Source organism: Malaclemys terrapin, chromosome 6, assembly GCF_027887155.1.
Source record: "Malaclemys terrapin pileata isolate rMalTer1 chromosome 6, rMalTer1.hap1, whole genome shotgun sequence".
NCBI lineage: Eukaryota > Metazoa > Chordata > Testudines > Emydidae > Malaclemys > Malaclemys terrapin.
Window position 1 is genome coordinate 61,908,210 of NC_071510.1, and position 27,734 is coordinate 61,935,943.

The 27,734-nt window shown below is 45.0% G+C and overlaps 1 protein-coding gene across 1 annotated transcript in view; it reads right to left on the bottom strand.

The window, feature by feature from the left end:
* Positions 1-27,353, bottom strand: part of LVRN (laeverin) — a 71,975-nt gene extending 44,622 nt beyond the window's left edge. The window contains exons 1-4 of the mRNA XM_054031269.1: positions 26,490-27,353; positions 12,662-12,804; positions 4,457-4,596; positions 1,484-1,610 (exon numbers count right to left, since the gene is read on the bottom strand). Of these exons, the coding sequence (XP_053887244.1) occupies positions 1,484-1,610; positions 4,457-4,596; positions 12,662-12,804; positions 26,490-27,148 (1,069 nt within the window). The 5' untranslated portion in view covers positions 27,149-27,353. The remainder of the gene's footprint in view (positions 1-1,483; positions 1,611-4,456; positions 4,597-12,661; positions 12,805-26,489) is intronic.
* Positions 27,354-27,734: the final 381 nt, after the last annotated feature.

Here is a 27,734-nt window from a genome sequence, read left to right on the forward strand (position 1 = left end):
TCACCACAAGGCTGAAATTTTTAATAAGAGGCCTATGTCACCACTCCATTGATCTAGTTTATACCGGTGTCACTTTGTTGAAATCAATGAAGATATACTGGTGTAAAACTGGAGAAATGCAGTCTAAATAATGATGTCTAGCACCTTTGCACAGAGTATACATAAAACTAAGATAATGAGGTTTAAGAAATGGCTATTGCACATTTCTTTCTAAGCAGAAATAGAGTTTGCCTACATGGGATTTTTTTCCAGGAAGGAAGATGCAGGGAGATGTTGGAGAGTTACAAGTTAGTATAAGACACTGCACCAAAAGCTAGTAAGGTGCAAAGAGATGCTGGTGACTTACAAGTTAGATGGGGACATAGTACAGGAAGCAAGGAAAGTTTGGGGAGGTGTGGATTAATTACATGTTAGGAATGATGTTTCAGGGAAAGCCAGATCAGTGTGGGGAGAGGTCACTGACTTATAGATACATGAAATATGTTGCAGAGAAAGAAGGGAGGAAAAGGGGAGGAATTGAAGAATAAAGGGTTAGGGCTAGTTAGGGTTGCCAGGCATCTGGTTTTCGACCGGAACGCCTGATTGAAAAGGGACCCTGGCAGCTCCAGTTGGCACTGCTGACTGGGCCGTTAAAAGTCCAGTCAGCGGTGCAGTGGGGGCCCAGAGCTCAGGCAGGCTCCCTCCTTGCCCTGGCTCTGCACGGCTCCCAGAAGTGGCTGCCAATTCCCTGCGGCCCCTAGGCGCATGAGTGGCCAGGGAGGCTCCATGCGCTGCCCCCGCCCAAGTGCCGGCTCTGCAGCTCCCATTGGCTGGGAACCATGACCAATGGGAGCTGTGGAGACAGCGCCTGCGGGTGTGAAGGCAGTGTGCAGAGCCTCACTGGCCGCCCATGGGACTAGGGGCCACAGGGACCTGGTTGCCACTTCCTGGGAGCCATGATAAGTGCCATTGGGACCCCGCATTCCAAACCCTCTATCACACCCTAACCCCCTGTCCCAGCAGAGAGTCGCCTCCTGCACATCAACCCCCTGCCCCAGCCTGGAGTCCCCTCCCGCACCCAAACTCCCTCCCGGAGTCCGCACCCTGCACCCCCACACACACCCCAAGACCCTGCCCCAGCCCTGAGCCCCCTCCTGCACTCCAAACCCCTCATCCCTGGCCCCATGCCAGAGCACACACTCCCAGCCGGAGCCCTTTTCCCATCCCCCACCACTCCCCTGCACCCAACCCCATGCCCCAGCCTGGTGAAAGTGGGGGAGAGCGAGCGATGGAGGGAGGGAGCGAGCAGAGGGGTGGGGCCTTGGAGAAGGGGTGGGACAGGGGTGTTTGGTTTTGTGCGATTAGAAAGTTGGCAACCCTAGGGCTTGTATTCTCTGAATCCTGCACAGATTAAAATAAGAGTCTTGCAAGACAGATCCCAGTATTTCTGTAGATGTTATATCAGCAGCAACCATTTGTGTTTAATGAAAGGAAGGTACCTCACCTGTTTTTGAAAGAGGGTAGCTGATGTTAAATAAATCTTCCAGAAATGAAAAAAGTGGGCCTGTGATATTTAAAGCATAGTCAGCATGACCATTTTTAATTGCTTCTTTACGACCCCAAATACGTATCTATAATAAAACAAGGAAATGTTATTTTAGACAATTTAAATTTTCACTTTCTTCACCTCTCTTCTGTGAAGGTAACATTTCTGAATAGCTGTTTTGGAAATGCTGCCTGTCCACATCAGATTCTGCAATTAAACTTTTCATACAAGAAAAAAAAGACCAATTTATCACTTGTCCTAACAAACTAATGGGCAAATCCTAATCCCATTGAAATCATTGAGAGTTTTGGCACTGCCTTCAAAGGGACCAAGATTTGAGTCTAAATGTATATAGATAGTTTCCTAGTTATTCTTTTATTAAATATGAAACACCACCTTATAACATAATAACATTGAAGACCACATATTTAAAAGTGATATTTTAACTTGTACCAGCAAAATGGCATGTGCACCTGTCTGTGGTCAGAAATGGGCTTTTGGACAGGCAGATTAGGTATTTGCATGAATAAACTGATAAATATACTGTTACCCCATCAATATGCCCATATGGGTGCATGATTAATCGGAGGCCCTTTGAAAATTTAGCCAGCAAGTTTTGAATACATAGCAGTTTGCAAAATTAAACCCAGATGTGAGTTCTGCACATGCAAGGGCTTGTACATGTAAAATTTCTGGGCACAGTTTTAGAGGCATTTGATCTCCAGATTTTAATTTCAAGTGAAAAAGTACAGGTATTCAGTTAACATAGTCTCTCCAGCCTTGAGCTCCCCTTTTCTGACAATGTATTGTCAGAGTCTCAAAACAGCATACCATTGTGTTCTTCAATACCCAGATACAAAGGGTAGAGTTAAAATCATAGTGACAGCTTGAACTTTAAATACTCTGGCATATAGCAGACTCTCGTGGATATATTTTCAAACAGACATTTATTGTAAATTATTCTTGCAAAAGAGACAAAGAATTAACTGTTTGTCCATTAATGCACATATTTTGGAGGTGAAACTTGGATATCTATGTTTGAAAATTAAAGACAAAATCCTGCCCCTTCTGCTTCCCAACAGCAGCAGAGAAGAACTGCAACCAAATGCTCACAAGTACTAATTTGGGGGTCTGGCTACTGTCCTAATAAGCACATCTTGGCTCAACAAGATACAGTAACTCTGCACTTAACGTTGTAGTTATGCTCCTGAAAAATGCAACTTTAAGCGAAACAATGTTAAGCAAATCCAATTTCCCCATAAGAATTAATGTAAATGAGGGGGTTAGGTTTCAGGGAAATTTTTTTCACCAGACAAAATACTATATTATCTATATACCCACACACACAGTATAAGTTTTAAACAATCAATTTAATACTGGTACACAGTGATGATGATTGTGAAACTTGGTTGAGGTGGAAGAGTCAGAGGGTGGGATATTTCCCTTACTGCTAAATGATGAACTAGCAATTAGCTGAGCCCTCAAGGGTTAACTCTCTCACTCTGCGAGGCAGCAGGAATGGAGGGAGATATGCGCATTTCCCTTAAGTACACTGCCTTGTTAATTAGATCAGCTTGCTGAGACGCAGCTGCTACGAGCTCCCTCGGTCCTGGGCCCTGCTCTATGGAAGGTGGGGTAAACGGGGTGCAGGAGGGAGGGGGACACCATGAGATTAGCCCCCTCTTCCTTCCCTCTTCCCCCTCCCCCGGCACAGCAAGCAGGAGTCTCCGGGAGCAGCTCCAAGGCAGAAGGCAGGAACAGCAAATGGCAGTGCGGGGAGGGACACAGCTGAACTGCAGGCAGCTGCTGCACAGGGAACTTAGGGGAGCAAGGAGCTGATAGGGGGAGCTGATGGGGGGCTGCCGGTCCACCCTGGTTCCAAGGCCCCACCAGCTAGCTGCAATGGGCTGCTCTTCCTGCAAGCAGTAGACAAAACAGGTGGCTGCCAAACGACGTTAGAAGGGAGCATTACACAACTTTAAATGAGCATGTTCCCTAACTGATCAGCAACGTAACAATGAAACAACATTAACCGGGATGACTTTAAGTAAGGAGTTACTGTATAGTCTGCAATTTTGGAGGCTTGGTCAGACCTCCAAGCTCCCAACATGTCTGATGTGGTGTGCAACAGGCACCGTATCAGTGTACGCTTCTCCATTATAAAGGAGCAGTAGAGTGCTTTCTGCTGCACATTTGTAGTGTCTTCTATGGACCTGCCTGAGCCATTGTGCTTTGCAGTAGTGGGATGGCTATGGGACCCACCATGTAACTAATACTTCTCTGGCATTCATTAAGTGAATCAAATACTAAAGGTAAACTTTACTCTTGGCTCAATATTATTTTAGCATAGATTTTTATATCTAATCGCCTTTTGTTTTTCAACAAACAAAATTAAACATAATAATAAAATAACATCTTTTTGACATTTTTTTCCTTAAAGAGTTATAGATACAATACCACAACAGGACAATTGTAACATGGTATGGACATCATTCACTGCATAGGAAAACTAACTTGAGGGCATACAATAGGAGCTTTTAAAAGTTAAAAATTGTGTCAATATTCAAAAACAGTATAAGTTATACAGTATATGTCTATACTAAGGATTGGAAGCACAGCACTGCTCCCATTCAAGTCATTAGGGTTGGGATTTTCAAAGGAACTTAAGAGAGGTTTTACTCTGCTCATCATTCACATCAGAATTTATTTATGTAGTGATCTGTACAGAGTATATAAACTCTAATTATTATGAAGGAGATTTTTCTGCACATGTATTTATTGGATAAATGTTAACAGTTTTACCATGTAATCAAATACTTTCAAAATAGGATATATATTCAATACAAGTTACATCTTATCAAACATACAGTGCACCACAGAACCAATTTATTCTGTTAGCTGCTCTAATGAGTGATGCAGATTCTTATTTACCTCATTGCCCCTTTCAGTCCTGGTGATGTAATCAAAATCACAAACCACAAAAGCAGTTAGATAAGTTGACATTTTCAGTGTCGTGTTAAATGTGGTAACAGTCCATAGGCTTCCATTCTCATCTTTCATTTCAGATGTATCTAGAATAAAAACAATTTTAGTATAGAAACAAACTATCGCTACTATACAATAAAACAAGAGTTTGTGTTTTCAAACCAATCTTTTATACATCTCTTTATTACATTTTAATACTCTGTATGACAGCACTGGCTACATATATTTTGGCAATAGCACTATGCCAACTTTCCCACTTAGCTCATTCCATGTACTTGAATTATTACCTTAAATACATATGCATCCGAAGAAGTGGGCTGTAGTCCACGAAAGCTTATGCTCTAATAAATTTGTTAGTCTCTAAGGTGCCACAAGTACTCCTGTTCTTTTTACGGATACAGACTAACACGGCTGCTACTCTGATACCTTAAATACAAAGACTCTACTACTCCACTCCTCAGCTTCTTAATCAAAATCTATGAAGCATATCAAACTTTGCATTAGTTTTGGGATGTGGAAAAGCATAAAAAAATATTCAGCCATGCTATACTTCTATAATATGTATGTTCATAATATCACTCAAGTAAATATCAAACATGCCTGAAAGTTATCAAATACTTAAATCTCACATGCTTCAAATAAAGGGCCCAATCAGACCGTCCACAGAAAAACACATGGAAGGAGGTTCTGAGAGAGGAAATATTTGCAGACTACCTTCACAGATAGTCCCCTGTTTTAGTCCCAAAGTTACATTACATGTCTCACAGATTTGGTAACCATTGACTTTTATTACTTAAAATTATGTACATGAGAAATAAAGAATCATGACAAAGAGGATATTAAAAGAGACATTTACACATGAAAGGAAGGAATCTCACAGCTTTTTAGGTTTCCTGCATGAATACTATCTATCCCTCATTTGGCATCTTTGTCACACACAGCATCCCACATTAAGTGAGAATCAGTGGTGAGAAACATTGCCAGAGCAGTATATAATAGCTCGCACTGCTGCTGACCCTGTCATGTCTATTCTGTGGATTAACAGAAGATTTCAATTATGTGACTGTTAAGGCAGTTTTCATAAGCACCCAAGAATTTGTTTTTAAGATACACACAATCTCCTCCGCCCCTTGTCCTTAAAAAACAGAAGTATAGCTCTCACACTTACAACACCACAACTTCAGAAGTAAGTAAAAGTCATGCAGTAAAATATAGTGAGTAAAAACTGTACAGTAAGACTCAAAACATGAACTGTTGTGCAATCAAACATCACAGCCACCAGACATGGATATGTCACCACTGAAAGGTGACCCAATACCGCCACCACCCACCTTTCAAGACTGTGACTGTGCATATTTGCCTGTGAATTTATAGATTTTTACTAACCCTCTCTGACTTTTTTTTTCAGACCTACTAAATAATATTCCTGCCTCAACAACCCATGTCTCTTAGGACTTGCCTACACACAAAAGTTAATCTGGAATTAAAGTAGAGTATGAATTCAAAACAGAATAAGTATTCCTCATTAACTCCATGTGCAGATTCTTATTCCAAAATAAGGCACTCATATTCTGGGGGCCAGGGGGAAGTTTGCACAGGGAGGCCTGGTCTACACTACAAGTTTAGGTCGACTTTAGCAGCGTTAAATCGAATTAAACCTGGACACGTCCACACAACGAAGCCCTTTTTTTTTACTTAAAGGGCCCTTTAAACCGGTTTCTTTACTCCATCTCCGACGAGGGGATTAGCGCTAAAATCGGCCTTTGTGGGTCAGATTTGGGGTAGTGTGGACGGAATTCGACGTTATTGGCCTCCGGGAGCTATCCCACAGTGCTTCATAGTGACAGCTCTGGACAGCACTCTCAACTCAGATGCACTGACCAGGTAGACAGGAAAAGCCCCGCGAACTTTTGAATTTCATTTCCTGTTTGCCCAGCGTGGAGAGCACAGGTGACCACGCAGAGCTCTTCAGCACAGGTAACCGTGATGGAGTCCCAGAATCGCAAAAGAGCTCCATCATGGACCGAACGGGAGGTACAGGATCTGCTCGCCATATGGGAAGATGAATCGGTGCTAGCTGAACTCCGTAGCAGTAAACGAAATGGCAAAATATTAGAAAAGGTCTCCAAGGCCATGAAGGACAGAGGCCATAACAGGGACACACAGCAGTGCCGCGTGAAAATTAAGGAGCTAAGGCAAGCCTACCACAAAGCCAGAGAGGCAAACGGAAGGTCTGGGGCAGAGCCGTAAACATGCCGCTTCTACGCGGAGCTGCATGCGATGCTAGGGGGTGCAGCCACCACTACCCCAACCGTGTGCTTTGACTCCATCAATGGAGAAACACACAACAGGGTTCGGGGTACGAGGAAGATGATGATGAAGACAATGAAGATAGCTCACAGCAAGGAAGCGGAGAAACCGGTTTCCCCAACAGCCAGGATATGTTTATCACCCTGGACCTGGAACCAGTAATCCCCGAACTCATCCAAGGTGTGCTCCCAGACCCTGAGGGCACACAAGGGACCTCTGGTGAGTGTACCTTTGTAAATATTACACATGGTTTAAAAGCAAGCATGTTTAATGATTAATGATTAATTTGCCCTGGCAATCGCGGCCAGTACAGCTACTGGAAAAGTCTATTAACGTGTATGGGGATGGAGCAGAAATCCTCCAGGGACATCTCCAGAAAGCTCTCCTTCATGTACTCCCAAAGCCTTTGCAAAAGGTTTCTGGGGAGGGCTGCCTTATCCCGTCCGCCATGGTAGGACACTTTACCACACCAGGCCAGTAGCACGTAGTCTGGAATCATTGCATAACAAAGCATGGCAGCGTATGGTCCCAGTGTTTTCTGGCATGTAGACAACATCCATTCCTTATCTCTCTTTGTTATCCTCAGGAGAGTGATATCATTCACGGTTACCTGGTTGAAATGGGGTGATTTTATTAAGGGGACATTCAGAGGTGCCCATTCCTGTTTGGCTGAACAGAAATGTTCTCCGCTGTTAGCCACGTGGTAAGGGGGAGGGGTGAAGTGATCATCCCAGAGAATTGTGGGGGCGGGGTAGTTGGGTTTGTGCTGCATGTTAACCCGGAAACCGCAGCCCCTCCTTTTACATTGCAAACCCATTTTAAATGGCCAACCCAATGGGTGCTTGGTATGGGAAATGAGGGCGCTACTGTTTGAAACCATTCCCACATGTTAAGAAGGTGAAAAAAGCCAAAAGACTGTGGCTTACCATGGCTGCCTGCAAGCTGAAATCTGTTGCCTGGCACTGCGTGAGTGATCTCTTACACCAAACCGGCATGCCCTCAATATAAGAGGAAAAATGCGACCTTGTAACGAAAGCACATGTGCTTTGTAATGTGAACAGCAAAATTTAACGTGAAAGAGTGTACCCATTGTTCTCTAAAATGGGTCTTTTTTAACCACCTCTCCCTTCTCCTCCACCAGCTGCAAATGTTTCTCCTTCACAGAGGCTAGTGAAGATTAGAAGGAGAAAATGGCAGACTCGGGATGATATGTTCTCGGAGCTCCAGATGTCCTCCCACGCTGACAGAGCACAGCAGAATGTGTGGAGGCAATGTCAGAGTGCAAACAAGCACAATATGAACGAGAGGAGAGGTGGCGGGCTGAAGAGAGCAAGTGGCGGGCTGAAGATGATAGGTGGCGTCAGCATGCTGACAGAAGGCAAGAGTCGATGCTCCGGCTGCTGGAGCATCAAACCGATATGCTCCAGCGTATGGTTGAGCTGCAGGAAAGGCAGCAGGAGCAGAGACCGCCGCTACAGCCCCTGTGTAACCAACAGCCCTCCTCCCCAAGTCCCATTGCCTCCTCACCCAGACGCCCAAGAACACGGTAGGGGGGCCTCCGGCCACCCACTCACTCCACCCCAGATGATTGTCCGAGCATAGGAAGGCTGGTCTTCAATAAGTGTTAAAGTTTTAAAGTTTTAAACTGCAGTGTGTCCTTTTCCTTCCCTCCTCCCCCACTCATCCCGGACTACCTTGGCAATTATCCCCCTAGTTGTGGGATGAATTAATAAAGAATGCATGAATGCGAAGTAACAATGACTTTATTGCCTCTGCAAGCGGTGCTCGAAGATGGGAGGGAAGGGTGGAGTGGTTAGTTTACAGGGAAGTAGTGTGAACCGGTGGGGGGGCGGAGGGTTCATCAAGGAGAAACAAACAGAAGTTTCACACCGTAGCCTGGCCAGTCACAAAACTCGTTTTCAAAGCTTCTCTGATGCGCACCATGCCCTGCTGTACTCTTCTAACAGCCCTGGTGTCTGGCTGCGCATAATCAGTGGCCAGGCGATTTGCCTCAACCTCCCACCCCGCCATAAATGTCTCCCCCTTACTCTCACAGATATTGTGGAATGCACAGCAAGCAGCAATAACAATGGGGATATTGTTTCGCTGAGGTCTATCTGAGTCAGTAAGCTGCGCTAGCACGCTTTTAAACGTCCAAATGCACATTCCACCACTATTCGGCACTTGCTCAGCCTGTAGTTGAACAGGTCCTGACTACTGTCCAGGCTGCCTGTGTACGGCTTCATGAGCCATGGCATTAAGGGGTAGGCTGGGTCCCCAAGGATCATAATAGGCATTTCAACATCCCCAACGGTTATTTTCTGGTCCAGGAAGAAAGTCCCTTCCTCCAGCTTTCGAAAAAGACCAGAGTGCCTGAAGACGCGAGCATCATGTACCTTTCCCGGCCATCCCACATTGATGTTGATGAAACATCCCTTGTGATCCACCAGGGCTTGCAGCAGCATTGAAAAGTACCCCTTGCGGTTTATGTACTCGATGGCTTGGTGCTCTAGTGCCAAGATAGGGATATGGGTTCCGTCTATCGCCCCACCACAGTTTGGGAATCCCATTGCAGCAAAGCTATCCACTATGACCTGCACGTTTCCCAGAGTCACTACCCTTGATATCAGCAGGTCTTTGATTGCCCTGGCAACTTGGATCACAGCAGCCCCCACCGTAGATTTGCCCACTCCAAATTGATTCCCGACTGACTGGTAGCTGTCTGGCGTTGAAAGCTTCCACAGGGCTATCGCCACTCACTTCTCAACTGTGAGGGCTGCTCTCATCCTGGTATTCTGGTGCTTAAGGGCAGGGGAAAGCAAGACACAAAGTTCCCTGGTCACCCCCTACAGGAGGCTGTGGATGCATCATGGATGGGCCGAGAGGACGAGGCCCTGGGCGGGTTTGAGTGTCGCAATGGGACAGCGACCGTGACGAGGGGCATGTGGATGTGGGACCAGCCCCTCTGGGTCCAGGCCCAGGCACAAAGTTCCATGAAAGTGCCCTTACGCATGCAAAAGTTTCGCAGTCACTGGGAATCGTCCCACACCTGCAACACGATGTGGTCCCACCAGTCTGTGCTTGTTTCCCAGGTCCAGAATCGGCATTCCACAGCATGAACCTGCCCCAGTAACACCATGATTTGCACATTGCTGGGGCCCGTACTTTGTGAGAGGTCTATGTCCATGTCAATTTCCTAATCACTCTTGTCGCCGTGCTGCAATCGCTGCAATCGCCTCCTCGCCTGATCCTGGTTTTGCTTTGGCATGTCCTGGCTCTGCATATACTCCAGGACAATGCGTATGGGTGTTCATAGTGCTCATAATTGCCGCGGTGATCTGAGCGGGCTCCATGATCCCAGTGCTATGGCATCTGGGCTGAAAAAAGGCGCAAAACTAGTGTCTGATGGAGGGCGGGAGGGTGGGGCGAGTGACGACATGGCGTACAGGTACAGGTACAGGGAATTAAAATCAACAAAGGTGGCTGTGCATCAGGGAGAAACACAAACAACTGTCACACAGAATGGCCCCCCCAAAGATTGAACTCAAAATTCTTGGTTTAGCAAGCTGTTGATTTCACGGAGGGAGGGGGAAGCAAATGAATCCAGAACAAATCTGGTCCATCTATTTTTACATCTTAAGCTGGCAGCAGACGGTGCAGCATGACTGATAGCCCTCGGCATCTTCTGGGTGCTTGGCAGAAAATGCTGTATTACGACTGCTAGCCATGATCATCAAGACGGTTCAATAGGACTGCCGGGTCTCCAGGAGACAAAATAAAGAATCAGATGCCCAGAGTGAAAAGTTTGGTTCAGTATTTCTTAGAGGAATCTGCTGAAGAAGTTTTCCGGGTGCCTCTGATTGAACTCACTGAGGAATATGATGATGACGGATATCAATCGTAATGCACCATCCACTGCCAAAAGGCAAGGAGCTGTTGCTGTATAGCAATGCAGCTCCACATCTGCCAGCAGCCAGCTAGCCTATGACGGCTACCAGTCATACTGCACCGTCTACTGCCAAAAGGCAATTAGTTGCTGCTGTGTAGCAATGCAGCCCCACGTCTGCCAGCACCCAGATGACATATGGTGACGGTGAGCTGAGCTGAGCTGAGCGGGCTCCATGCTTGCCGTGGTATGTTGTCTGCACAGATAACCCAGGTAAAAAGGCGTGAATCGATTGTCTGCCATTGCTCTGACGGAGGGGGAGGGGCCTGACGACATGTACCCAGAACCCCCCACGACACTGTTTTTACATCATCAGGCATTGGGATCTCAACCCAGAATTCCAATGGGCGGCGGAGACTGCGGGAACTGTGGGATAGCTACCCACAGTGCAACGCTCCGGAAGTTGACGCTAGCCTCGGTACTATGGGTGCGGTCTGCCGACTTAATGCACTTAGAGCATTTTATGTGGGGACACACACAATCGACTGTATAAAACCGATATCTATAAAACCAGCTTCTATAAATTCGACCTAATTTCGTAGTGTAGACATACCCAGAGTTAATCAGGAATAGCTATTCCGAAATAAGTCCCTCTCAGGCTGGTTGGCCCTTTAAGGCAAGTTGGACTGAGCCTTTCCCATGACCTAGCAGTTACCCATTAATCTTTCCTCTGATCTAGCTAATTAGTGATCCCAGCTGGGTGTAATAGAGTTAGAATGACTGACCCCAGCCACAGAGGACAACTTAAATGGAGCTGAGCTCAGTTGAGGGAAGAAGACCCGGGAGAGGGGAGGTAGGGAGTTCTCTCTCACTAGGAAGGCAGAAGAAATAGAATCAATCCCTGTAATGGGCCTGAAACGGGGACAAGATCCAGGGAGAGACTGCAGAGATGGCAGGACTCTTTGGAGAAAAGCCCACAGGGAGTAGAGTAGATTGTTGTGTCAGGGAACAAAAACTATTCAGACTTGTTTTGATTTTCATTTGGACCTTTCAGTTACCTCAGGTAGGGTTTGAACTTTGTGACTTGGCCAGAAGGCTGAGGGTATGTCTATACTTACTTCCGGGTTTGGCGGTAAGCAATCGATCTTCTGGGATCGATTTATCGCGTCTTGTCTAGACGCGATAAATCGATCCCGGAAGTGCTCGCCGTCGACACCGGTACTCCTGCTCCGCAAGAGGAGTACGCGGAGTCGACGGGGGAGCCTGCCTGCTGCGTGTGGACCAGCGGTAAGTACCTTGTAGTTCGAATTAAGATACTTCGACTTCAGCTACGTTATTCACGTAGCTGAAGTTGCGTATCTTAGTTCGAACTGGGAGGTTAGTGTGGACCAGCCCTGAGCCATGGAAGATCTGTTAGAGGCAGATGCCTGCAAAAGGCATTGGAAAAAAGGAGACCACTGACATTATGGGGGAGGGGAGAGGTAGGGCACTCCAGGGAGCAGTTTTCCCCACCCTACTCCCCATGTAGACAAACCCTAACCCTTTCTGTCCCCAAACAGGAGCAGCAACTGCCTCCTTTTAGGAGACGGAGTCCTCCTCCAGTAATCTATCAACATCACTCTTTTGACCAGCAAGGACTACCATAGGACCATTCAAAGTCTTTCCACACAGACCTTTCTGCAACATCATGTTCTGCTAACCTCCTTCCACTTACATTTCTTTTTTTACAGTTAACATCCAGTCCATGCTCTGTATTATTGCTCTGTATTGCTAGGACAGAACACATTAATTGAACAGAATTTTCAAATATTTGAGCTTTTAGTCCATGGATAACAGATCACTATAGACAAGGATGATACAGTAAAATAATGTGCTATGATTATACACTGTTGAAATAAATTCAAACCTTTATTAAGGTAACTTGGAGAAATACAGATGTCTATTTTTTAACCTACCTATAGCAGGCATGTTGGACAGGGCCACATAACTGGGATGATGGACAATTATGATATTAAAGGTTGCCTTCATGGCAGGTTCATCAAAGCAGGGATAAACAGTCCTGGCATATGTTGGTTCAAGCTGTGATGCAATCAGCATACTAAATTGGAAATACAGATATGGTTAATCCAGCATGTTGTAGCTGATCAAAACCATTTTATAGTGCTCAAAATCTGCCAAGTTAGAAAAAGAAAGGTAAATCATATACATATGTGGATTTAGAAAAGGGTTAGTCATTATTTAGAGAAATTTATGACTCAGTTGTCCCCCACAAAGATCCATGTGCAGATTTGTGCGTTGTTTGATTCAGCCATTTTAATGGCTAATTCTTTTCTTACATGTCTTTCTTTTCTAACTGAAGAGTTCACATTTTTATGTATTTGTTCTTACCGCTTGTGGTAGTTTGGAAGACGGCTTTTGGGCAGAGTGCAGTGGGCCGGGGAGAAGCCAGTGGACCCAATGGCCAAATTTTCAAAAGCATCCACTGGTTTTGGGTGCCCAACATTAGACAATCGAGGAAAATTCTTACTGGAGAGAATCAGGGAAGATACTGATAGAGGGGGAGGGATAGCTCAGTGGTTTGAGCATTGGCCTGCTAAACCCAGGGTTGTGAATTCAATCCTTGAGGGAGCCATTTAGGGAACTGGGGAAAAAATCTGTCTGGGGATAGATGACCTCCTGAGGTCCCTTCCAACCCTGATATTCTATGATTCCCTGTACAAACCAAATGCAGATGCATCACTGTAACAGGGATTGGAGGCAGATCTACAGGTAGACCACGAGAGGATACAGCTGGAAATGAACCACCTGTGTTTTGAAAACCAGCTGCTTGAAGATGGGTATCACCAAGGTGAGAGAGAAGATGGTTAGTGCCAATGTGAGACAGAAGACAGGGAGTGCCACTGACAGCATGAGGAAAGAGAGAAGGATGGGGAATGTCAATATCATCTTGAAATGGACAGATTGTACCCACAAAACCCTAATCCGGTAGGTGAAACCAGACGCCCATGTATCTGTCCCAATGGGTGGCAGAGACTCCAAATTATTTCCTTGCTTTAAGGAAGGGAATGATATGGATGTGTTTCTAAATGCTTTTAAAATGGGGTGTGAATTGAATAAGATAGGGCAGGAGGACATGATCTGGTGCCTAGCTCCATTACTATCACAAATGAAGGACTTAGACATTTTCACCCTTATGGACAGAGAGAAATATAAAGATCATGGGCAACATAAACAAGCTTTCTTGCCAAAGTTCAAACTTCTCCCTGCATATAGAAGGTCTGGGGAGTTCAGAAAAAAAGGGACATGATCTATGCTGAGGTTTCAATTGAAATTATGGGCTATATAAGAAAATGGGGAACTGGTTGGAGGGTTTCCATGGTCGATGAGGTCTATGAATTAATGGGCTTAGAACAATTCCTTAAACTCTGCTACCCCAACCTGAAATAATGGTTAATAGACAAAGATTCTAGAGGCATGACCGTATCTGGGAAATGGGCCGACTAACATGCAGACAGCCCATTGGCAGTTGAAAGAAAAATCAAGGGAGATAGCACAAATCTGACCACCCAATCAAGACCCCCTCCTCCCCCCCGAAGGGACTAAATCCAGAAATAGTAGAAGGCAAACCATAATAAGGGCCCAAAAAGGGAACCTGGGGAGCTGATATGTTTTTATTGCCATAAAAGTGGTCATAAGACAAAATAATGCCTGGTGCTAGGGAGATCAGAGGCTAGTTGTAGCACACAGCAGGTCCAGGTGGCAATGACTCCACTACCAGTGGAACCAAAACTAGTCCTATCAGTGAACTTGACTCTATCAGACTCCAAATGGGAACCAATTAAACACTGTTTCCCAGTGGAGGTGGATGGGAAACACCCCAACGATGGAGGGATACTGGAACCCAAGTAACTGGTATGCCCATGAGCAGTGGACCCCTCATGGATCAGTCCAGATAGACTCATAACCATTCAGGGAATAATAGGTCCCCATTTCCATGTCCCTGTGGCTCCGATCCACCTGAAATGGGGTGGCAACCAGGGCCCAAACACTGTTGGGGTACCCTCCCAACTACCAGAAGAGGTCTTGCTAGGAAATGACCTACAGTCCTGGGCCTGCGCTACTTTTATGGTTACTTGGAGCCAAAAACAGAAAGCCACAGCCCCTGCCTCAGACCGAGCTGAAAGTTGGCACACAGCTTTGAGCTGCTGCCTGACAGTGTAAGTGCATGGCCTGGGCCTAGGCAGAGTCCTCCTGATTCCCCCTCTGAGGTCTGTGTAAGTGGGCCCCAGTGATCAGACTAAGCTCTCCCAGTTTCCGCTTTGGAAATCAAGCAGAAACAATTAACTGACCCCTCAAGGAAAACCTAGGGCTGCAGCAGACTCCCCTGGCAACTTCCTGGCAGGATGGCACCTGGAAAGGTTTCTCTGGGATCAGAGGTTGCTTTACATAGAGTGGATGCTCCTTAAGACTGTTGAGCCACGGAGTGTACAGAGACAATTGGTGGTATCACAAAAGTACCATCTTAGACTACTCAGGCTAGTTGGGACACTTGGGAATACAGCTCAGCAAACAGCACTTACTCCAGAATTTCTACTGGGCTTGGGTTTTTGAGGCAGTGCAAAAATACAGTAAGAGCTGTGACCCCTGTCAGAGGGTGGGAAATGGCTGGAATAAGGGCAAGGCTGTCCTGATTCCTCCTCCCATTATAGAGGAACCCTTTCAGAGGATTGCTATGGACATTGTGGGACCCCTTACTAAAACTACCCATATGGAGAAAAAATATATTATTGTGGTAGTACTGCTATCAAGAAGTGGTAGCTCTCCTCCATAGAGGCAGACAAGTTGGCTGATACCTTGTTAACAACATTCAGCCGGGGGCAGGGGCGGTTTTCCCTGAGGTGTTGATTGATCACGGGGCAAATTTATGTCTGCCCTACATGAAGGGCTATGGGAGAAATATGCGGTTCCACAATTTTGGTCGTCTCCCTACTACCCCCACACTACCAGGCTGGTTGAGAGATTTAATGGAATCCTTAAAATAATATTGAAAATTTTGTGGACCAACAGCCTGGTGATTGGGATAAATATTTACCTGACCTGTTATTTGCCTATTGGGAGGTTCTCCAGGAATCCACAGGATTCTCCCCTTTGGAACTTCTCTATCGGAGAAGGGTACAGGGCCCCCTGGACCTAATGAGGGCAGAGTGGGAACGTATGGCCTCTCCTAAGGGAATGTCCATGGTGGAGTACTGGTTGGTTTCTGGGAAAAAATTCACTGAGCTCCTGAGTTTTCACCGACAGAATCTATCTAGAGCTTGGAAGAAACAGAAAGTCTGGCATGACCACACCACATGTGCTCTGACGTATGGTACAGGGGACCAAGTTATGATGGTCATTCTAGTGTTAGAGGCACTGCACATGTGCTGTCAGTGCCAAATCCTGAGCATAAAGTGGTTTGATGTTGTGGAAAATGTCACAGTCTCGCTCCAGCATATATAGATAACATATCTATTTTCAGTCAGATTTGGGAAGAGCATGTGACCCCTGTAAGGAAGATGCTTTACAGCATTCAGATGGTAGGAAAAATGCAAGGTGGGGATGTCAGAAGTGGGCTATTCTGACCATGGAGTGGAGAGGGGCTGCATAAAACCAGAGCCTGCAAGCGTGGAGGTTATTAAGAATTGCCCCACTCCCCAGACACAAAAACAAGGTACAATTCTTTATTGGGATGGCCAGATATTACCAGAGGTTGTCCCTCACTGATCTATGTGTAAGAAGGGTAAGTCAGGCAAGGTTATCTGGTCCAAACAGAGTCAATGCAACTTCTGTGAACTGAAAGAAGCCATAAGTACAGACCCAGTTCTGGTATATCCAGACTTTGAAAAGGCTTCCATGGTATTCACAGATGCCTCTGACTCAGGCTCAGGGCTGTGCTGATGCAAGCTGATGAAAAGAGGAGAGGCACCCCAGAGTGTATGGGAGCAAGAAATTGCATCCCTGAGGAAAAACAACTATGCAACAATGGAAAAAGAATGTTTGGTTATGGTGTGGGCCCTCAGCAAACTACAGCCCTACTCTTTTGGATGACATTTCACTGCATGCAGTGACCATTTCCCACTCATCTGGCTACATCAAATAAAAAGGACAAATGCCACATTGCTAAAATAGAGATTAGTGCTCCAAGATTAAGATGGAAATGATTCTTGTTAAAGGGAATGCAAATTTGGTTGTTGATGCCCTGTCCAGGAAATAAGAAAATGCATTTCCCTAGGATGCAGGCCAACCACCCTAGGCCATATCTATATGTACAGCGCTGCATGTGTACTGATACAGCTGCGCCACTGCAGCACCTGAGGTGAAGATGCTCTACACCAAGAGGAGAGAGCTCTCCTGTCAGCATAAAAAACCGCCTCCACAAGCAGCATGAGCTATGTCGGCATGAGAAGCTCTCCCCCCAACACAGCGCTGTGCACACAAATGCTTATGTCGGTGTAATTTATGTCACTCAGGGGAGTTGAATATTCACATCACAGGGGAGGGACAGCTCAGTGGTTTGAGCATTGGCCTGTTAAACCCAGGGTTGTGAGTTCAATCCTTGAGGGGGAAATTTAGGGATCTGGGGCAAAAATCTGTCTGGGGATTGATCCTGCTTTGAGCAAGGGGTTGGACTAGATGATCTCCTGAGGTCTCTTCCCACCCTGATATTCTGTGATCCTTGAGCAATATAATTTTTTTAGGCAGGCTGTAGTGTAGACATAGCCCTAGTTAAACCCACTTTGGCAGGGGAGATGCGATAGATGGCAATTTCCTGCACTATCCTTGGAAAGCTTTATAGTATTACGTTTTTTGTATTATTTTGAGCTGGGATTATATGTAACCCTGCTAGAGGGGAGATGTGATGTGAAGTCTGGTAGTTCAAAGGACTATATTGAAAATGTGCCAGACAAAAATAAACTTTTTGACAATAAGTGTGGAGTTCCTGAGGAATACTTAGGGAGAGGTTAATGCAAATTCCCCTTCTCCGGTTATGCAAAAACTCAGCCTTTTGCAGCTAAGCCCTGAGGAAGGGGTCATTGTCTGCTGATTATCTCTTCTCAGAGACAGGAGATCAAGGACTTGTATAAAGAAACTGCTCAACTGCCCAGCCAGGGATCTGGTTCTGAATCTGAAATTGTCATGAACATGTAACAACAGGGCAAACCCAGTTGTGGGTTTTGAAGGACTGACCAGAGCTTGAGGATGGAGTTGGGGGTGATCTCTGGTAAGCATTTTTGCTCACCTAAAGATCTTTTATTGTTTTTAATGTTCTCCCTGTAAGAATAAAAGTGCTTGCTTAGAAAGAGTTCTGCGGTAACCTATAATTGCAAGCAACACACAGCTCATAGCCTCTCTAGAAAGAAAACAAAGTACAGCTGGTGGCCTTTTAGGCAGTCTGGATTGCTGGGGGTATCACAGTGTAAATCCAGGAAGTTGTGCAGCCTTAAAGAACTCCAGTCAGGGTGGAGTGAGACATGGGTCTCTGCCCAAGAGGTAATGGCTGGGAGCCAGAAACCTTTAAATGGGTGCCCTCAAGAGACCACAGAGGAGGAATACAGGGGCAGTTACCCTTAAATTATGATAGCCCTCCCTTAGGGTTTCCACAGAGTTAGAGAGCTCCTTTAATCTCTATGGATTCCACAGAAGCTGCAATGGCATAGGCTATGTAGGGGGTGGACCTAATGAGTATATCAGTGCATAAATCTGCCACCCTAACCATGCCCCTCCTCAGCCAGCAATGCCCAGTATTGGGGTAACACTTGCTGTTGGTCTTAGGAGATGTTGTGGGCACCTTGCACCATTGCAAACTCCCCAACCACAGTGGAATTTCTGTCTCCAGCTCCCCCCCTCCCCCCCATGCCAAGATTTGTGCCAGTAGAAGCTAGGAGAGAGCCTGCATGAATTTGGTACACTGCCTGCAAATAATTCTCATTACAAAGCATAACACAAATGCTGGCCAAGGCATTATTATAAAAAGAATTAAAGGTTGTTTTTCCAGCAGATTTCCACATAAAAAGAAAATAAAAGTAAAATGAAAATGCTTAATCTACTGTACATAAACAGTGGGTGTTTCACCCCAGTACCTCAGGTCAGACAGTGGTATGACTCACTGTTTGTTTGCTTGCTTACTTTTAAAAGATCCTAATGTGACTGAATTGCTTGTAAACTTTATTCCACATTGCAAATCTACCACATTTGACACAAATCAGTCCAAATGGAATTTTATTTTCCTAAGGCCCAGGATTGTATAAGCAGACAAATTAACTCCCCCCCCCCCACTATTCCCCTTTTGCACAAATAAATTTGTAGAAAATGAACCTTTTTATAAACTATTTTAAGAAATGCTGTATAACAATGCCAGAGGCTAGCAAAATAAAATCAAAATTAGAGTATTCCCAAATAAGGGCAACCTGACTGTTAACAGGCTCTTTAAGAATAAGGCATGATTATTTCAGCTATCCCAAGTTGTATTTCAACTTGTATGAAATTAACTAAGTTTAAAACACTCAAAATCTTTTTCATCATGTATAAAGACTTCATGTTTATAGGCGATAAACTGGTATTTCTGCAATAACTCCTATTAACACCCTTCTTGCTAGAACATAATAGTATTAGGATGACACTGGAAGTACAACAGTCTCCACCTTCTCCCCTGTCCCAACTGTTTAGGAAAGTAACATTTCTGAAATCGTTAACACTGTTTACACACAACTACAAATTTTAAAAAGCTGTTTACAACCACGTTGAACTCATGTGAACCATGTATGGGAATTGAATTTTAAAGATAGCTTAGTGTAAACCATCTTAGTTTTAGGGTGGACAACTGGCCTTAGTATGTAACTGTTAGTGGATCATCCCCAGTAATCCATATTGGTCCTGTTTCTACTCCTTATCAATTGACATAATACAGGCAATTTAAAAAAAAGCAGAACAGATAGTGGATTGCCCATTAACACCTACCAGTGTTCATTTAAAACATAAGAACACAAGAATGGCCTGTGATGTTACACCCCATAATGCTTTATAGAAATATACTTATGAGTGTAAATACGACATAACTGGAATATATTTTATGCTAGATATGCCATGTAACATATATTTGCAAAGGTTATGTTCTACTGAATGTATGCATCCTATTTGTATGCATGTATCATTTTTATATCTGAAGTTATAAGTGTTGGCTCTAACTTACTAGTACTTAACTAACAATGGACTTTGGGAGATGCCAATCCACATCTAAGCTTTCCTAGGAACGTTCAAACTAACATGTAAACAATGGCGTCGGCCTGCAAAAAGCTGAATCATTCATAGACATGTGACTTGCCCAGGTGACTGCAAAACTCCATCTTGTTGAGGGTATTTTACACAGGAGAACAGAGGGGTTTCCACCCACAAGAGAAAAACTATACAAGCCCCTGGAAACTCCTCCATTTGGTCTTCAGCTGGCTCAGAAGATAGCCTCAACCCCAAAGAGATGTCTGAAAGAAACTGGAACAAAGGACAGTAACTACAGGGGTGTGAGTGATTGTTGAACCCAGACTAGGAAGGAGTCTAGTCTGTCAAAGAAGCTTATTGGAACATCTCTGAGGGTGAGATTTACCTGCGTTTAGTTTCCTACTGTATTAGGCTTAGACTTGCATGTTTTTGTTTTATTTTGCTTGGTAATTTACTTTGTTCAATCTGTTATTACTTGGAACCACTTAAATCCTACTTTTTACATTTAATAAAATCACTTTTTGCTTATTAATTGACCCAGAGCAAGTAATTAATTCCTGGGAGAGTAAACAGTTGTGTATATCTCTCTATCAGTGTTATAGAGGGCGAACAATTTATGAGTTTACCCTGTATAAGCTTTATACAGACTAACGCAGATTTATTTGGGGTTTGGACCCCATTGGGTACTGGGCATCTGGGTGCTAGAGACAGGAGCATTTCTTAAGCTGTTTTCAGTTAAGCCTGCAGCTCTCGGGGGACATGGCTCAGACCTGGGTCTGTGTTTGTGGCAGGATAGCCTGTCTGGCACAACAAGACAGGGTACTGAAGTCCCAAGCTGCCAGGGAAAATGGGCTCAGAGGTAATCCCAGCACATCAGGTTGCAGTCCCAAGGGGATCCTGTGACCCAACCTGTCACACGGCCATACTGGATCAGACCAAAGGTCCATCTAGCTCAGTATCCTGTCTTCCGAAAGTGGCCAATGCCAGGTGCCCCAGAGGTAATGAACAGGTAATCATCAAGTGATCCATTTCCTGTCACTCATTTCCAGCTTCTGGCAAACAGAGGCTAGGGATACCATCCTTGCCCATCCTGGCTAATAGCCATTGATGCACCTATACTCCATGAATTTATCTAGTTCTTTTTTAAACCCTGTTATAGTCTTGGCCTTCACAACATCCTCTGACAAAGAGTTCCATAGGTTGATCATGCATTGTGTGAAGAAACACTTCCTTTTGTTTGTTTTAAACCTGCTGCCTATTAATTTCATTTGGTGACCCCTAGTTCTTGTGTTATGAGTAAACAAGCAGTAAATAACTTGTGAGTCTTCAAGAATCAGTTACATTTGCTATCAGAGGGCAAGACTGTATGTATACAGAATGGGTACTAAGAAAAATTGCACTGATTAGGATAGTACCCCAAAATCCTAAGATTTAGATGAAATTAAGCCAGTACTTTAGTACAAATTCCATAGGGACATACACTACTCTTGATCTGAGCACACAGCACTCAATTCACAGCAGTGAAAGTTCTGCATGTAGTCTGATGGTAAAACATGCCTCCCAAATTCTATGGACTTAATCCAATACAACTGAAGTAGGACGAAGGAAGACAAGAGTGTCTTTAAAACACCTTTCTGCCTCCCCTAATCCTGACACTGACTCTCTTAGCTATTTGCCACCAATGGATTCCCCAGCTTGACCCCCCATAAGGATAGTTTTCAAGCTATTTTGTACTGTCTGACCAGTGCAAAGCATCCAGAAGTGGGGCCAGGCTTATATTTGACTCCATTTGATGCTGTAAGCACTGCAGAAATGTACTCCATAGTGGCTACAAATAGTGCCTTCATTTTTCATTCCCCCCCCCACACACACTTCAAGACCTGATTAAGTGTGTAACTTAGATCACTTGCCATTATCTATAATCAAACAGACCATTAATGGTTATTGTATTCATATTACTTTTTTCTTATTTGTGAGTTTAGTGCTTATGAGAGGACTAGAGAGCTCTTGCTCTATAAGAATTATAGCACAGATGGACACAGGTTTTCCACACCAGTTCACCAATGTGCCTCAACTCTGATTTGGCAAAATGAGAGAGAAGTTCATTCTCAATGCCAATTAAGCCTTTTGCCTCTATTAAACTGCCAATAGCTATGTGAACATCTGAGCAGGAGAAACTGTTAGCACAAAGTGATAGAAAACCATTATCTTCTGCAAGTTGTACAGTGGCTTTACCAAAATGACTATCAACCTAGATTTGAATTGAAGACCTAGAGATGAAAGGTGCCCTATTACAGGTGTTGGCAACCTTCCAGAAGTGGTGTGCCGAGTCTTCATTTATTCACTCTAATTTAAGGTTTTGCGTGCCAGTAATACATTTTAATGTTTTTAGAAGGTCTCTTTCTATAAGTCTAGAATATACTAAACTATTGTTGTATGTAAAGTAAATAAGGTTTTTAAAATGTTTAAGAAGCTTCATTTAAAATTAAATTAAAATGCAGAGCCCCCCGGACCAGTGGCCAGGACCTGGGCAGTGTGAGTGCCCATGAAAATCAGCTCGCATGCCGCCTTCGGCACGCGTGCCATAGGTTGCCTACCTCTGCCCTATTACATAGTGCCTGGGCTATCCAATCCTCCACTAGAATTAGTCTTCTAAAATAATTAAAATAACCTTGTCAGGTACCTTATTAGACCTTACAAATGATGTCCCAAAAATACATCCATACTGCAGGAGAAGGATTGAGTTTCTGCAGCACAAACTGCGAGAGACTCAGAGCTAGGAAACTGCAACTATGGTAAGATTGAAGACTTCACTCTGAAAGAAGGAGAAGTTACAAAATAGTGTTGCATGGATCAAGTTCAGAGAAAGTCATTTAAAATAAGGAAAGATATGGAAAAATTGACTTAAGAACATCAAGAATGTAGACAAGAACAGATAAGCAAAGCAACATGTTAAATCTGCAACCCATAGACTTCCTTTGATTCAATCTACTGTCTGGACATAACTGGAATCTTTTAACCAGACTGCAATCTTACATACCGTAGTTACTACAGGGTAAATTAAGGATAGAATGGAACAATTAATATAAATCTTTTTGCCACTTTACTAAGCTATTTAGGGAGGTTGTACCATAAAATGAAGTCACAACATAAAGAACAGAATGTAAATGAATACTAAGAATACATGCACAGGATATTCATTTATATACTTAGTGGTGTAATATTCTATGCCTACTTGTATAAAACTATAAGGGGCTTTCCAAAGAAATTAAGCAAAGTATTCTAGTTTTCCTTAACTCAAACTCCATAATTAGATAAATACCATTGTATAAAGAGATCCATGAAAGAACGGATGAAGATTGCAGGAAAAATAGAAGAAATTTGTACAAATAAGCTCCTATTGTTTTTCTCTCAGGCCAACCAACTTCTCAACACACACACACACACACACACACACACGGAAAAAAGCAGTCAGTGGAAGTTAAATTCTCCAGATTTAGTATCAGTGGAGTAGGTTATATGAAAGTCACATGACACTTATTTCAATAAAACAAAAAAAATAAGTTTTTTTTTATTATTGGTGTGTGTTCATGCATGAATGGATTTTTTTTTTTTTAGCAAAATGAATATTATCTATTTGGCACATTCTCGTAATATCCAACCGCTGATAGACAACATAATCTAGTAAACTAATCAGTAGGTTGGGACCTAAGAATGCCAGAATTCTAATTCTAGCTCTATTGACCTTGAGCAATTCACTACTCCTTAAATTATTAAAGGTGAAAAAAAATTTAAAATCCCATTTTCTGATGTGCTTTGTTTACCTTGTGCATCTCAGTTTGGACAATGAAAAATCAATGAATTAAGTTTCACTTTTGTTTAATGAGTTTTGTTTCCAGATTCTTAGGATGAAATTTGCCAGCACAAAGTCTATGCAGCATGTAGGCACATAATTGCTATTTTGCAGGTTAATTTATTTAAAATGAATGTTTTTGTATAACTTGTACTGGACCAAGTTTAAGTTGATAGTGTCTCTATATTGCGTGCACAGTTTTTTGAAAGTGTAAAGCACTGTCATTGGTGACTTGATTTTTATAGTTGCAGTTAAGCAAATGCTAACATCCATACCACCTAACAAAAACATTCACAGACTCCTCCACTCTACATCTAAGTACCATTTTATTCCAACATACACCTGCAGTGCATGCATCTAATTCCTCAACAAAAACAAAACAAAAAACCACACTCAAACACCACAGCCTTAACTCTAACCTTAGCTCAATTAAGATATATTCTCTGCAGACAGACATACAGGTGAAGTGCATAATGTGTCATATGTACATGAAAACATCTGAGGTCAGAGTTAAGGTTTTGCATTTGAGTCTGACTATGATACATTGGATGTGTGTGCTGTCCTAGTCCCTCATATTAACATTAATGGGAGGGAAGATCTGAAGCAGTCAGAGCACAGAGCAGCATAGCTTTTATGGTTTGCCAGAGTGAAGCCCCACTCCGGGAGACCTGAGAAAGTTTACTGGACTAGAAGTAGCTTTGGCAAGCTTAGCAAGTGTGAGAGGTTGGGGAGAAGGAGACATGCAGGATGGTAAGAAGGATGGGGAGCAAAACTGGAAGCCGAGTGGCAAGTTCCACGTTTGTCAACTTTAGCACAAAGCATGTTCATGTGATGGGGCTAGGTCAGGGAAGCTAATGGCAACAGTGATGTGGAGCTTGTTGCTCCCCTACTGAGCTCTTTTGTCTAGGATGAACTTCCTGTAATTCCCCAGAAGGGGGGTCCTGCTCTGACAAGCCTGTAGAATTCCTTGAGACTAGGAGTAGTGCTGCCAAGGGAGAGCTTGGCAACACAACTTGGAGCTTGGGGAGGAGGCATGAATAACAAGAATCACGGATGATGGAGTGGGAAGGCATTTTGGCAACTAGGGTACAGGCTGTAACAGTAAACTAGGGAGGGAGATGAGGCCAGGAAAGCAGCCTGGGAGAACAGAAGTGGCCAGCAGATCTGGGCTGTTCAGATTTGTCTTTGCAGACCTAGAGTAGGTATCAATGAACACTAGAAAAACAACTCCCCGTCTATTTCATTTTAAAATTTGAATATTGACTTTCCCTGAGCTATTATGCTAATGTGTGTGAGAAACTTGTACTTTATGGGGACTGTAGTTCTTTAGCTACAGGAGGCTGAAAGATGTCTGAGCTGCATTTTGCACTATGGTTTTACCCACATAATTGGTTTTGGGAATTGGTTCTATGGTGGACACCTGGGCTAATATAAATAAGGGGCTCCAGGATCTTTTTGCAAGCCTTCAACTATTTGATCTGATTTATAACATCAGATAATCACAGGAAAGGCAACTACAGCTTCTATATAACTGCAACAATGCTGACCATTTAGTGCTCTTTTGAGAGGGTACCAGTGCCAATAATCGAGCAACAGTTAACTTTAACAGACACAAGCTTTTGCCCAATCTCCCCGCGCAATTACACTGTGACTTGTTATGAAAAATAGATTGGGCAATGTATGTTGTAGTGACTTTTTTCCTTTATAGAGGATCTGCTAACACATTATCTAATAACAAACTGTATGGTTGTGTAAACCCGAAAGGCAGAGGATGGAGGAGAGATTCCTGTTGTCAGACAAGTCTACTTTATTTTTATAGTGTCTTTTATATGTTCTATAGCCACAAAAGTTCTTTTCTTGTTTAACTCCACATAACAGACAAAGTGAGAACTTAAGCTACCAGCAAAGGAGAAATTTTCTTCAGCTAAGATCAGATACAAAATAGAGACACCACTTTCTCTATTTCCTGGCATACACCTAGAGGACATTACTAACTAGATGTGTGTGTATTGCAAATTTGTATTGATTTTCCTAAAATGCAAGATGTGTTCAGATCTGAGGTTTTGGTTTCAGCTTCCTCCATCTCTAAAAAGCTTATAATTCCTTTCTGGGAAAAGAGAAAAGAAGAGAGATACCTGGCTGTGTGTTCCCCCGCCCCTCTCCCCCAACCCACCAAAACAAGCACTTAGGGCAGTTGTCTTCAGACTGTTTTCATTTGTGGACCACTAAAATTTTTCAAACAGAGGTGCAGACCCCTTTGGAAATCAGACAGTCTGCGGACCCTCATGGGTTCCCGGACCACAGGTTGAAAACCACTGATTTAGGGGATTAGCCAAAGCCCACTGAAGTCAAGGGCAATCTTTCCATTACTTTACATGGGTTTGGATCGGGTCCTCTGATGCTCATCTGATGCTATACAAACAAGGGCCTCTAAAGTCAGGAGGAGCTGGTGTTCCAGCCTTTGACCGGAGCCCTTTCCCGGGCGATCATCTCAGAAACTGGCTCGGGAATTAGCCAGCAACTCCTCTGGGGCTGGCTGGAGCAAAGCGCCCTTCGGGGCCACGTTCTCGGAGCTGGGCGCTGAAGTCTGGCACCTGCCCTACGCTAAACCCCAGGCAGCGCTTAGCTGCCCGCTTGCGCGGGCGCCCAGATGCCCCGGCATGTCCCCGCGCGCTCACCTGCTCTGCCCCTGGTCCGTGTAGCGGGTGAGGAAGAGCCCGTCCAGATTCTCGCTCAGGGGCCCCCTGAAGCTGAGCTGCAGCACGTAGCGCCCGCCTGCCCGCAGGCTCCGCCGCAGCTCCAGCACCGCGTACTCCTGCCGCTCCTCCAGCCACAGCTCCGCCACCTCGATGCCGCCGCCGCCGCCGCCGCCGTCCGGCCCCTCGAGCAGGGGCCCCCGCACAGCCGCCCCCCACAGCTCCAGCTCGGAGCTGTGCAGCAGGACGGTGGCCGTGTCCTGGGCGCAGCGCACCGTGATGTTCACCTGCCCGGAGAAGACAAAGGGGCCGGGCTGGCCGGGGCTCAGCCGGGGCCAGAGCCGCAGCTCGTAGTGGAGGGGCAGCAGAGCGCGGGGCAGGCGGGAGTTGTCCCAGACCCCCGGCGGGCGCGTACTGCCGGGACTGGGAGTTGGGGGGCAGCAGCCGGCGCCCTCCGCCTCCGGGCCGGCTGTGGGCGAGGGGGGAGCCGCTGCCGCCCGCAGCTCCTCCACCTCCTGCAGGCAGCGCCCGTACAGAGCCCCCAGCACGGCCAGGGCCAGCAGCAGCGCGGCCAGCAGCAGCGCGAGCAGGGCGGCGGGCTTCCTGCCCAGGTAGAAGCCGGAGGCGGCCTTGGGTCCCATGGCAGCAGGCGCCGGGAGCAAGGCGCTGCCTAGGGGCGCCCAGTTACTCTTCGAGCTCGGCAGCGAGTGCGGCTGGAGCTGCGCTGCACCCTGCGCGCAACAACAAATACCCTGGGAGCGCGGGCGGAGGTGGAGCCCCTCCGGCGAGGGGCAAGGCAGGAGGAAGGGGAGAGGTGCCCACGCTCCCCGCTTGCTCTAGAGGTGGGAAAAGGTAAGAGGCGGATCCACTTGGATCCTGCCCATCTTTGGCCCCAAGCCCTCAAACTGTATCATCAAAAACTGAAAATGAATCTAGACGCTCCACTTTCTCTCTCTCCCTCACACACACACACAAATACCCGATGCATCTCAGCACAATAGTGGGTGAGTCCGACACATTTTAGCCCCCGATTCCTCACATTCTAATGCCTAAATAGAGGACAAGTCTAGCTCCTCCTACAACACCAAAAAAGACTTGATCCTGGCACATCCTCACATGCCAGCATCACAAAAACCTAGATCCACTACCTGGCCATACCCAATCAATTTTTGGCCCTCCCCCTTGAAATTCTATGGCATGAACAGAGAACAAGTGTAGCTTCCCCTA